Here is a 13852-nt window from a genome sequence, read left to right as displayed (position 1 = left end):
TAAGGGTTTTCTGTAGAGGTTTCAGGAGCTCAGACCTCATCATACACCGGATAAAGATATGAGGGGGTATTTATCAGGGCTTCTATGCCACTTCAGAAGAAATAGACTCTGCGCAAGCCCTGGCCTGAGCCTCTTGATGTATCTGGCTGCGCCGAAGTAGTGGCGGGTGTTTGGGGTCGCTAGAGTATTGGTGTATGATAAATAATCTGTGCAGCAGCTGCTAGAGACAAGTAAACCAGTATATCTTCATTCAATCCCAAAAAAAGAGATATATCATTCAAAATAGCCAATCAAGACATAAACTTCATAAAAATTCAAAATTTTATTTGAATTTCATAAAAATAATCACCATATGCCTATCACAGAGCGTAATCAGAGTCATCTGATACTAAAGGCTTGTGCATCTACTTGTCCATCACATGACCATGGACAGATTTCTAGCCACTGGAAGTAAACATAGAAGCTTTTACAGCAGAACAGCAAGCCGAAATCTAGAAAACTGTGAGGAATTGATACAGAAAGTATATTGGAAAAGTATACAACTTTTCCTTACAGAAATAATATCAATTATTTGCTAAAAGAAGACAACCCCTTTGAGGCTATCTGTCTTACTTTGCACTGTCTATCTTGGTAAAGGTGCCTTAATCTGTTTTTCATAAGTCTTTATCAGTGTTCTGAATACTGAATATTACTAAATTTAGAATATTTTTTCCTTATAATAATAACATTTTATATAAGTCACTGAACTTAAGATAGAATATTGATAATATTATATGATCCACTTACCACAATAAAGACCTGTTATCAATCTACCAGCAATAACTAGAGCATGAGCTTGACCCAAAGGAGCCAAGCCCATGAGAAGAGCACCAATGACCGCCAGAGAGTTCACCACCATCATGGCTTTAATCCTGAAATACACAACAAAAAATAAAGGTAACATAATGGGGGAAATTGACAGATTTACAGTGTCGGCGGCACAGAAAAAAAAAATTTACGGGCAAAAAATATTTTGGCCCTCAATTTTTCTTACACTTGTAGTTTGCTGACATCTTTTTTTGGCGCACATTTAGACCAACAAAATGCCAACTTCTAAATCCCTTCATGAATTTGGAGTGTGATTTTTTCAATTTTTTCTTATGGTGCACCAAATAAATGAAGGCAGTGCGTCACAGTGTAAAATCCCAGTGCAAAACCCCAATGTATGGACATATAAAGTAGTTCTGTCACAGATAAATATTTGACTGCCACTTTGTACTATTCACAATCAGAATGCTATAAAAAAAAAGGTTTTATGGTATTGGACATAGTTCATAGTACAAAACAACAAGTCTTTACATAACTGGTTTTACTAGCGTTGTCCTTACTGTGTGACTTTTTACCAACAAATACGTTTTCTTGTTGCTTCCACAAAATGTAGAGAACCATTTACAGTGATATAATGATTACTAAAGGTGCCAATAAAATTTTCTGTAAAGCTCTCAAGGTTCTGTGTTACTATTGTGTCTGATTCCAACACATGCTACCATTTATCAAGTATGATGTGTCAGGGCTGAGCTTATTAATGGAACTTAAGTTATTATTATCATATTATCTTATATTTATGGACGGCTTTGGCAGATAGTTACTGTGAGCTCATTGGGGCACATTTACTAAGGGTCCGCACGGCGCATTTTTGTCAAGTTTCCTGACTATTTCCGATTTGCGTCATATTTAAGTGGGGTTTTTGGTGCACGCGATTGGATTTTGGCGCAATCGAGCTGTCTTGCATGCGACACAAATCAGAGGGGGATGGACGGACAACCCGACTGATTCGGACTAAGCGTGGGATTTACAATTCAAATCGTGTCTCAAGACATGCACTCACATACACCGGGAAGAAGAAGGTGAACTCCGGCGGACCTCAGCAGGGAAGCGACAGATGCAGGAAAATGGACGCATGATCTTGAAGCATCGCGCCGGACTTCACCCTCGTTGGAGAGCGCATCTCAGGGATCACGACAGGACCGGGTAAGTAAATCTGCCCCATTGTTTTAAAAATAAGAAACCTCAAAATCTGTGGTACACCTTCTCATTGCAGCCACAAAAATACCAATGAAATAAAATTCAATTTTCCAACACCCATGCCTATACTAGATAAAAATCATTAGGAGTACGACTACTTACCTCCCCAGTCTGTCTGCAATCCATCCAACAAAAAAGGAAGACACCAACCCGCCAAGGGAGAAAACTGATACAGACAGTGACCAGTACATTGTAACGGTTGGGTGTACCGTGGATTCACCAGTCTCATTTCCGCTCTTAAACGTGACTTCATCCATCGGCAGCTCCAGTACTCTTGCATAGTGTTGTTCAATAATCTACAACAAAGGATAGCACTATATTATCTAAAAAACATGCACACAGACCCATACACATTATAAAAAAGCAGGCTAAACCCAACCATTTTGACAGAATTAGTAGACTATTTATTATGTATCTGGGGTTTCAAATAATATAAAAAGGGGTTCTCCACTGTCAGCAAATAATTGATATTCTTTGTGTTGATACAATTTTCCAATATACTTTTCATATCAATCTCTCAGATCTCTGCTTGCTGTCATTCGACAAGAAGCTTAATTGTTTACTTCTAGTGTAAAGAAATATGCCCATGGTCATGTGATGTCACACAGGTGCACGGCTCGTTACATCACAGAGAGTAATCAGCAATCACAATGACCTGTGTGACATCACATGACCAGGGGCAGGTTTCTAGCCACAGGAAGTAAACAATAAATCTTCATATGGAATGATATAAATTGTTGAAAGTGGACAGCTTCTTTAAAGGAAACCTACCACATGATATGGTAGGTGTGAGACGGAAATACACCTGAGCTGGTTCTCAGTATTTCCTTCTTACACCTACCAAATCATGTGGTAGGTTTCCTATAAATAATGACCCTGTTACTATTGGTTGGTATACATTGCATTCTGCTATGGGAGATGATTCACTGATAGTTTGGGAATTATCAAGGTAAACAGTGCCCTCACAGGAGGCATTGTATTCCGAAACAAAATGTCAGTGAGAAAATTACATTTTTCCAATGAGTTCTCAAGTCTGCATCTGTATAGCCCTAGAAAAAGAACTATGTACTATGTGTTCACATTTCTTTAATAACTAGCATTCCATTATTTACTAATGTTCTGGGAAGTAAAAGCTCTCCTTATAAAGAATTTGCGGCGTGTAGAAACTTACATCCATTGATGCTCCATTGGGGAATTATGGGAAATATGCAAATACCATAATTGGCAAAGTCTCCATAAGGAGAACTCTTGCTTCCTGGACCTAGTTAAAAGCCTCTCATTAAGCCAAACCAGTTTTCTACACTGTACTGAAGAGATATGAATATGTTGAAACAGCACTGTCTACAATTGGGAATCTCTTCCTTTTAAAATAGATATACTGGTTTGATTATTATCCTACATTATGTCATTAAAGAGGACCTGTCACCTGTAAAAACTGCACTAGATGCTGCTTACTAAAGTAAGCTCCTAGTGCTACAACAGACGCAGCAGTGTTACACTGATAGCGTTATCGGAAACCTCCGACAACGCTAGCAGACACTGCCGCTCTGTACAATAGAAAACGCCGCATTGCGCTGTAAGCGGTCGGGTGTATTCATGAGGAGTCAGGATTAGGGCTGGTGACTGCTGCATGAAGTTCGGTAGACACCGACCTCCGGAGTCGGAGGGGCGGTCAGAGGTTTCCGAAAACACTAACAGTGTTACACTGCTGCGTCTGTTGTATCTTTAGTAAGCAGCTCTTAGTGCAGTTTTTACAAGTGACAGGTCCTCTTTAAGCTTACTGAAAGTCATGCTTGATTTTGAAGGGGCTATCTGGCAAGGTAGCTAAGAGGCAATGTTTTCCTTATGGATCATCATGGAAACCATATTTTCACATTTCCACTAATGTCATGTTAGTTGGTAAGTCATGGGATTGGTTCACCAGTCCTCTTTCTTTGAATTATTTATCTTTTGAATATCTTATATAAAAATGTAATGCCTGACATTTCCTGTTAGCCAGTATGCAAATATATTCTTTGTCTTTCTGGGAAATATCAGTAAAAATACTGCACATCGACAGAACAGACCTTACTTGTACTTTTTATTTGCTAAATCGAAACATGCTGTCCTTTATTTATGTAGTGTGACCTCAGTCATTGAACTCTGTTACCTGATCCTTCCTACCATTCATTTAAAGGACACCTGTCATCAGGTCTCTGTCACTAGTCCTGTCACCAGTACCTGTTGTAGCAGCTCACAAGGATCCCATCCCAGCCTTTATCTAGTCACTTCACACATTAATCATTTTAAAATCATCTTTTCTTTATTATGTAAATGAGGCTGGTCACATGGTCAGAGACAGTGATGTCACCCCTGTTACCCCTCCTCTCTCCTCCCACTGCTCATGTCTGTGTGTAATGTATAGTAAACCATTGCTAGTGCCTGTGCTTTATCTGCTGACATGCTGCGTTCTGCTATACACATGTGAGAGACACAGACATCAGCTACACAAATGGAGCAGTTGTATCTCTCCTATACACACACAGGTTGCAGGGGGCGCCAGCACCAAGAAGCACCTGGAGCAGGCATTACACCATTATACCTCACATCATTATACAGGCTGTCAGTCATGTGTATAGGAGTATCTCATACACACACCGGCTGCAGGGGACGTGGCCACCAGCACCAGGAAACACATGAAGGAGCCATTATACATATCATTATACAGGCTGTCAGTCAAGCACTGGGGGTGCGGCTGTGCCTTCCACTCATGAATAAGCTGGACTGCTGAATATGATAATGATGCATTGGACCTATCTCAGGTCATTGGGGCAATGCTTTTTAATGGCAGTTTATGAAAATATATTTAGTTTTTGGGGTTAATTTGCCTGACCTTCTGAAGCGGTTTTGGCACTCTGATGAGCTCATCTTCTTCACAGGCAAGTGACTTTGTGTCCCATTATTTTTTGGTTGCGCCTCACCTCCATTTAAGTAAATGGGGCTGAGCTGGGATACCAAGCACAGCCTTTGTAAATGTACAGTGGTGTCATAGGAATATGGCTAGTTTCACATCTCGATTTTGGCACACATGTATTGTATATGCAAGGAAAGCTCCCAACGTACACACTAAACGTATCCATATACTGGTAGACAGAAGCATTCTGCCTACTGCTGGAGAGTGCTGTAAACGCCAGCGTATCCCTGGCCTCCGCTGAGCATATACTGTGCGTGTTTTCCTAGGGACATAACTGTTCACATAAGGACAGTCCCATCAGTTGAGAGACACCCTCAATATAGACAGCAGCCAATCACTGTCTACTGCCAATGGAGGACCAACAATATAATGTGAGCCCAGCCTAACAAGTAATTGAGGGGCCAATATAAAAGTTGAAATAGGGCCCCTCTGCAACAGCTGCACTTTCAGCTTTGAGACTTAGGCCCCTTCCACACTAGCGAGTGTGATGCGATGAACTCGCATCACACTCGCAACGCAAGTTGCCGGGAACGCACGGCCCGAACGCTGCACCGCGGGAGTGAACTGACATGCTGAGTTCACTCCCGCGGTGCAGCGTTCGGGCCGTGCGTTCCCGGCAGCTTGCGTTGCGAGTGTGATGCGAGTTCATCGCATCACACTCGCTAGTGTGGAAGGGGCCTCACAGTGATAATGCACATAGGGATATCACAGTACAGAGATAATTCACATAATGATGTCAGAGTACTCAAATAATACAAGTATAAAAAAGATTGTGATGTCACTGTAGAGGGATAATACTCAAAGTGATGTCACATTTGAGGCATAATAAGCAGACATAAAAATGTACACCGATAACTACTGTACATTGACACACATAAGTCAATGTAAAATTTTGTGGGACACCTTCTATATCTGAATGAGTTAATGAGCCCCATTGTGCAGGTTGGGTGTTTGATAACGATTGAGTTTTTAGGTGGGTACTGTGGTCTCTTAACTGGGCAGATCCTTTCAGGGTATGTTCAAAATACTATTATCCTTTCTATTCACTGTCCCATATATTATAGAAATGTTGAGCACACACATTCTGCATGCCCAGGCTGTGGAAAGATTATCAGCCTTCAGAATTACAAACGTACACAAAAGGATGTCACTATGATAATTACTGCACTTTGACATTGAAGTTGTAAATTATACTCATGTATGAGACTGGACTTTACCCATGTTACTCTATCTACAACTGTTTATTTGATTTTGACATTAGAAATGACACATTAATATATTATGTTTTACCTTTTGTGGTGCATTAATAACTCCAATACCATATCCATATTGTAGCGACCCCAGCACAGCCGTGAAGACCGCGAAAATTAACGTTCCAGTCAAGTTCTAGAGGAGTGAAATAGGACAGACATAGCAAAACTGGTTATTTATTTTTCTATGAATTGTTAACTTCCTCAAATATGTACAGTAGCTCTGATCTCTGCATGCATCCCTATTGTCCTGCACTGGCCACCATTGTTTTGCTATTTATGGATACGCCCCAAGGCTCCATTTACAGGTTTTGATGTTTTTTTGGAAAAACTGAGTCAGGCAAATAACAAGCTTAAAAGTTTTTCCCTTCTGTTTTCACTAAAACACATGAAACTGTAAGTGTGTACCCCAAGTTCCACATTGCAGTAAGATACATAGATTTTGGTTTGTTTATATCCTGGATACTTAAAAGAGTTAAAGCAAAAACTAGTACATCCCCCCTCTTTGAGCCAATGTTGGTCATTAAAACAGCGAACAAAGCCTTGTTATGGTCCTTGGCATAATAGTAACATATAAACATAGCATTACAGTTCTGTATTCCATTATCATATAACAAATATTATTATTATATATAAACCACCATTAATTCTAAGTTGCTGTACAACATTCAATGAGGGTTCATATACTTTACATAAAAAAGTCACAAAAATGGAACATGACCGCTATGAATTCAGATTAATCAGATTAAAGAGCTGCAATGTTATTTTGTGTGAGGTACAAACATAATTGGTAAAGCTTTCGACGGGGACATTTCATAAATAGGAGCCTTCCAAACCCTAAAATTAGCTCTATACTTGCCTATTGGTATCTTCTAGCCAATATTATCACAAATTCACCCATTCATGTTCTATTTACATGCCAATGATTGGAAATGACTTTCTGTGTATATGTTCTTGGCCAGCTAGCTTTCTTCTCATCTTATTGCTAGTTTTATTAAGTATTTAAGATGATAAAATGTTGGCAGTGCAACACACAGATATAGGCCCAGATTCATCAAAAACAGTGTAAAAACTGCAGCAGACACATTTAGTCCTAATATTTGCTTATGTATAGACATACAGTAAGGTCCATATATATTTGGACACTGAAACAAATTTATCTTTTATCTGTTTACTGAAACATATTTAAGTTATATTTATATAATGGACGTGGACATAAAGTACAGACTTTCAGATTTCATCTAAGGGTATCAACGTAATTGGATGAAGGATTTAGGAGTTTCAGCTCCTTATCAAATGCCACATTGTTTTTAAAGGGACCAAAAGTAATTGTACATTTTACTCAAAGTCTGTTACATGGGCCGGTGTGGGCAAAGTGTGGGCAATTCCTACTTTATCTTATTCTCAATAAAGCAGATAAAAGACCTAGAGTTGATTTGAAGTGTGGTGCATGCGGTCAGATGAACTTTCCATCCAGATGAAACAAGCCATTCATATGCACCTGAAACAGGAAAAACCCATCCAAGAATATCTACAGTTTGGTACATCCTAAGAAAGAAAGCACTGGTCAACCCATCAATGCAAAAAGACCTGGACACCCACAGAAGACAACAATGGATGAATAATTTCCATGGTGAAGCAATACCTCTTCACAACAGCCAACCAAGTGAGCAACATTCTCCTGGAGGCAAATCTACCATAAAGAGAAGACTGCATGAAAGTATACACAAATTCATTGCAAGACACGGGCCAAACTACAGCAGTAGCAGCCATAGCAGCCGCTATGGGGCCCGCAGTGTAAGAGGGCCTCGTCATCCAACCTGACACAATAATGAATGGAGGATGTGCACCATTATATCTATATCGTACTATATACTGTATATAACATATACTGTGATGTATATATGCAGTATCTGTGATGTGTATATGGTGTCTGTATACACTGTATGTTGCATATGGCACTGCTGTGTGTGCAAAGAAGTGAGATATTCTTAAATGTTAAATTCAGTCACCTGATCTCAACCCAATTGAGCTGCATTTCAGTTGTGAAAGACTAAACTTCAGACTGATGAGCGGCCCATAAAAGTTGAAAGTATGTTTGGGTTTGGTTCCCTAAATGAACCTCCCTCCCCAAAATGGCACTGTGCAGCATCAATTTAAATGCAGCCGAATGTATTTAAAATGTTAACACCGGTGATCTGTGCCAGCATCGATCACGAGCGTTACCAATTGTGGTAATGTACAGAACCAAAATGAAAAAAATGTTGTCTCTGTCCAAATATTTATGGACCTAAATGTATGTATATGGAGCTAAAGAAACACCTACCAACCTTCTGTTTTGTTGATCAATAATTGTAAAAGTTATATAATTGGCCAATATAATAAACACTTAAAGACCCTTTGTAGCAGTATATTATTGGATGAATTATTAGAAATCAACATTCCTGGACACAGCCATTCCCTATAATTGGTCCAATTTGACAGATGATCATTTCTTTTGCAAAAGATAAGCTGCACTGAATTTACCAATCCATCACTACTGCCATGTCTGTGCTGATCTCCACTTCCTGGTCTACATCTCAGAAAACAGGAAATGCCTAGAACTGGACACACTACCATCACTGACTTAGTCAATGATCAATCAGAATGAGATAAAAGTAAAAAATAAATACCTCAATGATCCCCCAGTATTGTCATTCCTATGCCGCCTGGCTCTTCACTTCCTGGCCCCATCTCAAGACACAGGAAAGGTCTGGAAATACCTGCTCAGCCAATCATTGGCTTCAATAGGGACCCAGCACAAAGATTGATTGGGTGAGCAAGCATTTCCAGTTATTTCCTGCGTGATAAGAAAAAGGCTCAATAAGTGGAGAGCAACAGGGATCTGGGCAGCATTTGAATGGCAGTTGCGGTAAGTACTGCTTTTTGTTTATTGTTGGTTTTACTTATTTTGACACCTTTTTTTTATAAAATTAATCCTTCAGGACTCTATTTTGGCCTCTGGGACATGGCCCCATTTTTCAAATCTGCCCTGTGTCATTATAAGTGGTTATAACTTTGGAACACTATAAGATATCCAGGGGGTTTTAAGATTGTTTTCTCGTAACACAATGTAGTTCAAATAAGTAAAAAAATTGGATGATACCTTTTGCGTTTAGTTATGAAAAAAACAGATATTTGGTAAAAACTTAATTTTCAAAGTTCTTAATTCTCTACATTTAAAGCAGATAGTCATAGCACCCAAATTAATTGATAACTTACATCTCTGCTTTATGTTGGCATGGTTTTTTAAAGATTTCACATATTTTACTAGAATGTTATAAGACTTAAATTTAGGTGCCATTTTTAACATTTTTAGGAAAATCGGCAAATCATGTATTTAGAGGGACCTCCTCAACTTTCAACTGGTCTAAGTAATAGCAAGACTCGTAAATTACCCCATTATGAGAACTACACAACATATGAAAATGCGCTTTTAAGAAATTTGTTAACCCTTTAGGTGTTTGATAGGGGTTAAAACAAAATAAAGTGAGGTGAAAAATGCTGTTTTTTATGTGCCCTTTTAATGTGGATTTGTGTTATTTATATGTGTTTTTGAAGCATTAATTTATTTTTTTTACCCTTTTTTACCTGATCAGACGCCATTTTAAGCAAAAATCTGCATCCAAGCTCCATCATGGTGCAGTATGCGATTTTATGTGGTTTTTGGTTACTATGATTTCTGTTTTTTATAGAAGACAGCTTTTACCAATCTAATATTTACAAAAGAAACAAAATCTATACATTTTATATATAAACTGTAGAATGTTTTTTTTCTAATGCTAATGACTGAGATCTGTAATGTTTTATGTCCAAAACGTAAAATCCTGCTTATATGTGCTGGTGTGTAAAAACCTTGAAACCATTTGTCTTATGTCCAATTTATCATTGGAATTCAGCATGTGTAGCTCCAAGCGCAGGTATGTGTACAAACAGTGCACCTTTAACCCATTAACTAATTTGCTCACCATGTAACAATAAAGGTAAGACAATCAGATCATTCTTACTTTAGAGATATAACACTGTACTAGAAAATGCATAAAGAAGAAAACCTATATAACAATGACATCCTTCCTTTTCCAGCCATAAATGAAAGTCAACTGTGATAAATTTGGTGTGTCTTAATTAAAGTTATACGCTTTCTTATGTCAAGATAACATTTTAGTTGCATTAGTTTATTAGTCAGAAAACTATAGCATACGTGGATAGTAAATCTGAAATGATTTTGGATAAAATAAAACCATGCCTCCACTTCTAGACATTAATAAAAGGTAGACTTCATCTAATATGAATTTCTATAATGTGATATCAGCCAAAGAGAAGGTGAATTACTAAATGCAAGCCATTGGGGCACATTTACAGGTGAATTTTGCACATATATACACGTGCAAACTACTTGCACATGTATTTATGATGTGTCTGTGCCTGTTTTGTGTGGAGGCTGCACTGTGTATCCGGTGCGACACAAAACTCTGCACCTAAAGGGGCGTTCTGGTGTGCATGTGGACATTGACATTGTGGTGCACACCTGTAAAACTGAGTGCACCAAACAAGAACGGTGCACTTAGATCAAGCATGATTGATGCGTCCAGGGTACCCCAGAATAGTGAAGAACATGCGCCGGTCTTCATGTATCTGGCGCACTATTAATAAATGTGCTCCATTGTCTCTGATCACATGACTATTAATGCCATTGTATGTGTACTATAATAATTACTGTACATAGAAAATAATTGATAAATGTTGTACAAAGCTTGTGCAAAATTACAACTGATATATGTTCACAGACGCCATCCTAAGCAAAAGAGACACAGAGGAGTGACATCAGAGCATAGTGAATATATTAAAGTATTTCTATTACAGGCAGTCCTCAGGTTACATACAAGGTTCTATAGGTTTGTTCTTAAGCCCACTATGATTTGTAAGTCGCTATGGAATTTGATGGCGCTATACAAATAAAGATTATTATTATTAAGTTGAATTTGTATCTTAGTCGGGACTGTACATTTTATCTTTGTAATCCCAAGCCAGAATTTTTTTGGTCTCTGTGACAATTGGATCTCAAAAATGTTGGGTTGTCATCAGAACCAGGATTAACAATAAATGTTAATTGCAGACACCTGTGATAACTGTTACAGCTGTTTATTGTAACCTAAGGCTTTAGTACAGTAAATTGGCCACATCCAGAGGTCCGTTTGGAACTGGGGGTCGTTTGTAAGTTGGTTGTTCTTAAGTAGGGGACCGCCTGTACATTCTATTAAGATTTCCATTGTCACTTGTAAAGTAGTAAAAAATGTAAAGTATTTGAACTTTCAGTCCTCTACACATTTAGGAATCTCCAAACATAATAGGAACCATGAGATAATATAACTTCTTAAACAAACAAACATGACATTGTATGGTATAGTATTCTATGTTATCCACAGACTACAGGTCTTCATTTTCTAAATAAAACTGTTGATAAAATACTGTAATAGGTAATAGATAATAATACTCCACACTGCTCAGGGTGTACAGATGTGAGTGTGGAAGTCTGCAGAGTCATAAACCTGTTAACTTGATGTGTCAGTAGAAATAATGCTTATGCCTGGAAAATATTCACTTGTAGCAGCTGTTCGGAGGAGAGGTTAGTGTTATACAGGTACTCCTCCTCTGTGAGGCTGAATGATCTGGACTGAAGTTGTAAGCCTCTTACATAGGATATAAATAACCTTATAAAATCATGTAAGTTAATAAGTGAACAGTATAAACATTTTGGTTATTATCTATAAATGATAGTTCTGCCATATTGCTCACTCTCACTTTAAAGCCCACTATAGGTGTCATCACCTTGTTATAATCCCCATGGGGGATGCAAATGCACAGTACACATACAAAATAAACAGCATGTGTATACATTGTGCTAAAGGTGCAGAAATGCGAACACTGCATTACAGTCTTGTATCTTTAGGTGTTACCAGTACACAACTTATATAATTAAGGGGCTAACACAAAGTGTCCACATTGGGTGGGGGTGGGTTGCTGGTATCTGGGAGGTGGGGGACCTCCTGGTGTTTGTCTACAGAGTGATCTTTTGTCTTTCCAATTATTTGCTGCAATTGATTTGACTTACACACTATGCCACATTTCAGCATGGCAATTTTGGCAATGGCAACCATAAATAAAGACATTAGTCTTGTGTGGACATGTAATGATAGTGAGGATGGTGTTCAGCATAGGGATAAAACTACTTTTAAATTACATGTACAATACATATATTAGTATTTGCTATAGGATACTATATGAGGATACAATAATAGTTAATACAATACATTTTTATCTAGTTACACATTATTCAATATTCACAATAACAGTCACATTGATGGGATGTAGCTCAAGCTGGTATTTCGGAATTACATTTGAATTCAAGTATTTATGTTAAAATACTTAAAAGATAGATGCAATTGCTATCCATGAAATACATAGATATACTAATGTTACACATAAATATGTCTGTATGTATTGTATCCTGAACAATCATAAAGGAAAATACCTTCTGCTCCTGTGTTTTCCTGTCCATTGTAGCCTTGTCCAGGGAGCTCCAGGAGACTGACTGTTATCATTGACCTACGACTATATACAGGTATTGCAGAGGGCAGGGTTAGGGGAGGGGAGCTATGTTGTGAACTAGCTTAAAAAAAAAAAAAACTACTGTTGTTGTGAAACACCAGGGGCAAAGGGCCATCACTGGTTCTTCCCGGTCACAGATAAGCTTGCTCTTATTTTACAAATGAAGAATCTGTATTTTGTCTCTCACAGACCCTGGGTGAAGGTAATAGATGCTACTGGAAAAATGTTCACCAAACAGTAGGAAAAAGTTAATGGTAAAAAAATTTCATGGGAGATAAACACTTATTAATCAATACAGTAGCCTGAGGTTCAATAACCATAAGATAAAATTCATCCAAATCTGTCAATTTCTGCTAAGGTCATTCACTACCTAATGTATATGCAGTATAAAGACTGTTTCCAAAAGCAAATGCTGGAGGGAAAAATATACTGTGACATGTAGGATTATAAAATGCTTGATTCATCTTGAGCCTCTGCTCCCAGCTAATATACACTGTAAGGCTCAACACTCGGGACCCCACTGAACAGTTGGTTCCAACAGCCTCGTAAAAACAAGAGTGAATGGACCTGGAAGTTCAACACGGTTCTACGTGTAGGTGCACATCCGGATAACTGCTTAGTTTCTCTTCATATTATTGCTGAGTTGCAGTTTTGACCAATCTGAAATGGATGACCCATGCTATGGATAGGTAATCAATTTAACCCCTAAGGTGTCACGTTACTTGTTACCAATCGATTGGTCGCATACACATATAAAATTAAAAACAACTGCGACTGGTTCCAGAAGCTTGTGCAATTTCTGTGTGATTCTACATTAGGCGATTGTGTGCAGTTATCCTTAAAGAATATTGCTAGGAAATATTTACATAGCACTTACTGAATTGGTCTTATTTTCTAATTTGCTTATTTTCAACTTGTCTGATCCTCTGACAGAAGA

At 38.2% G+C, this 13852-nt stretch overlaps 1 protein-coding gene across 1 annotated transcript in view; it reads right to left on the bottom strand.

Moving 5' to 3' along the window:
* SLC2A2 (solute carrier family 2 member 2) overlaps positions 1 to 12910 on the bottom strand; it is a 38743-nt gene extending 25833 nt beyond the window's left edge. The window contains exons 1-4 of the mRNA XM_072142817.1: positions 12839 to 12910; positions 6308 to 6403; positions 2167 to 2360; positions 787 to 911 (exon numbers count right to left, since the gene is read on the bottom strand). Of these exons, the coding sequence (XP_071998918.1) occupies positions 787 to 911; positions 2167 to 2360; positions 6308 to 6403; positions 12839 to 12865 (442 nt within the window). The 5' untranslated portion in view covers positions 12866 to 12910. The remainder of the gene's footprint in view (positions 1 to 786; positions 912 to 2166; positions 2361 to 6307; positions 6404 to 12838) is intronic.
* Between the last annotated feature and the right edge of the window lie 942 nt (positions 12911 to 13852).

Source organism: Engystomops pustulosus, chromosome 3 (assembly GCF_040894005.1).
Source record: "Engystomops pustulosus chromosome 3, aEngPut4.maternal, whole genome shotgun sequence".
Lineage (NCBI taxonomy): Eukaryota > Metazoa > Chordata > Amphibia > Anura > Leptodactylidae > Engystomops > Engystomops pustulosus.
The sequence above is the reverse complement of the archived record's forward strand: the minus strand, read 5'-3'. Positions and strand labels throughout refer to the sequence as shown.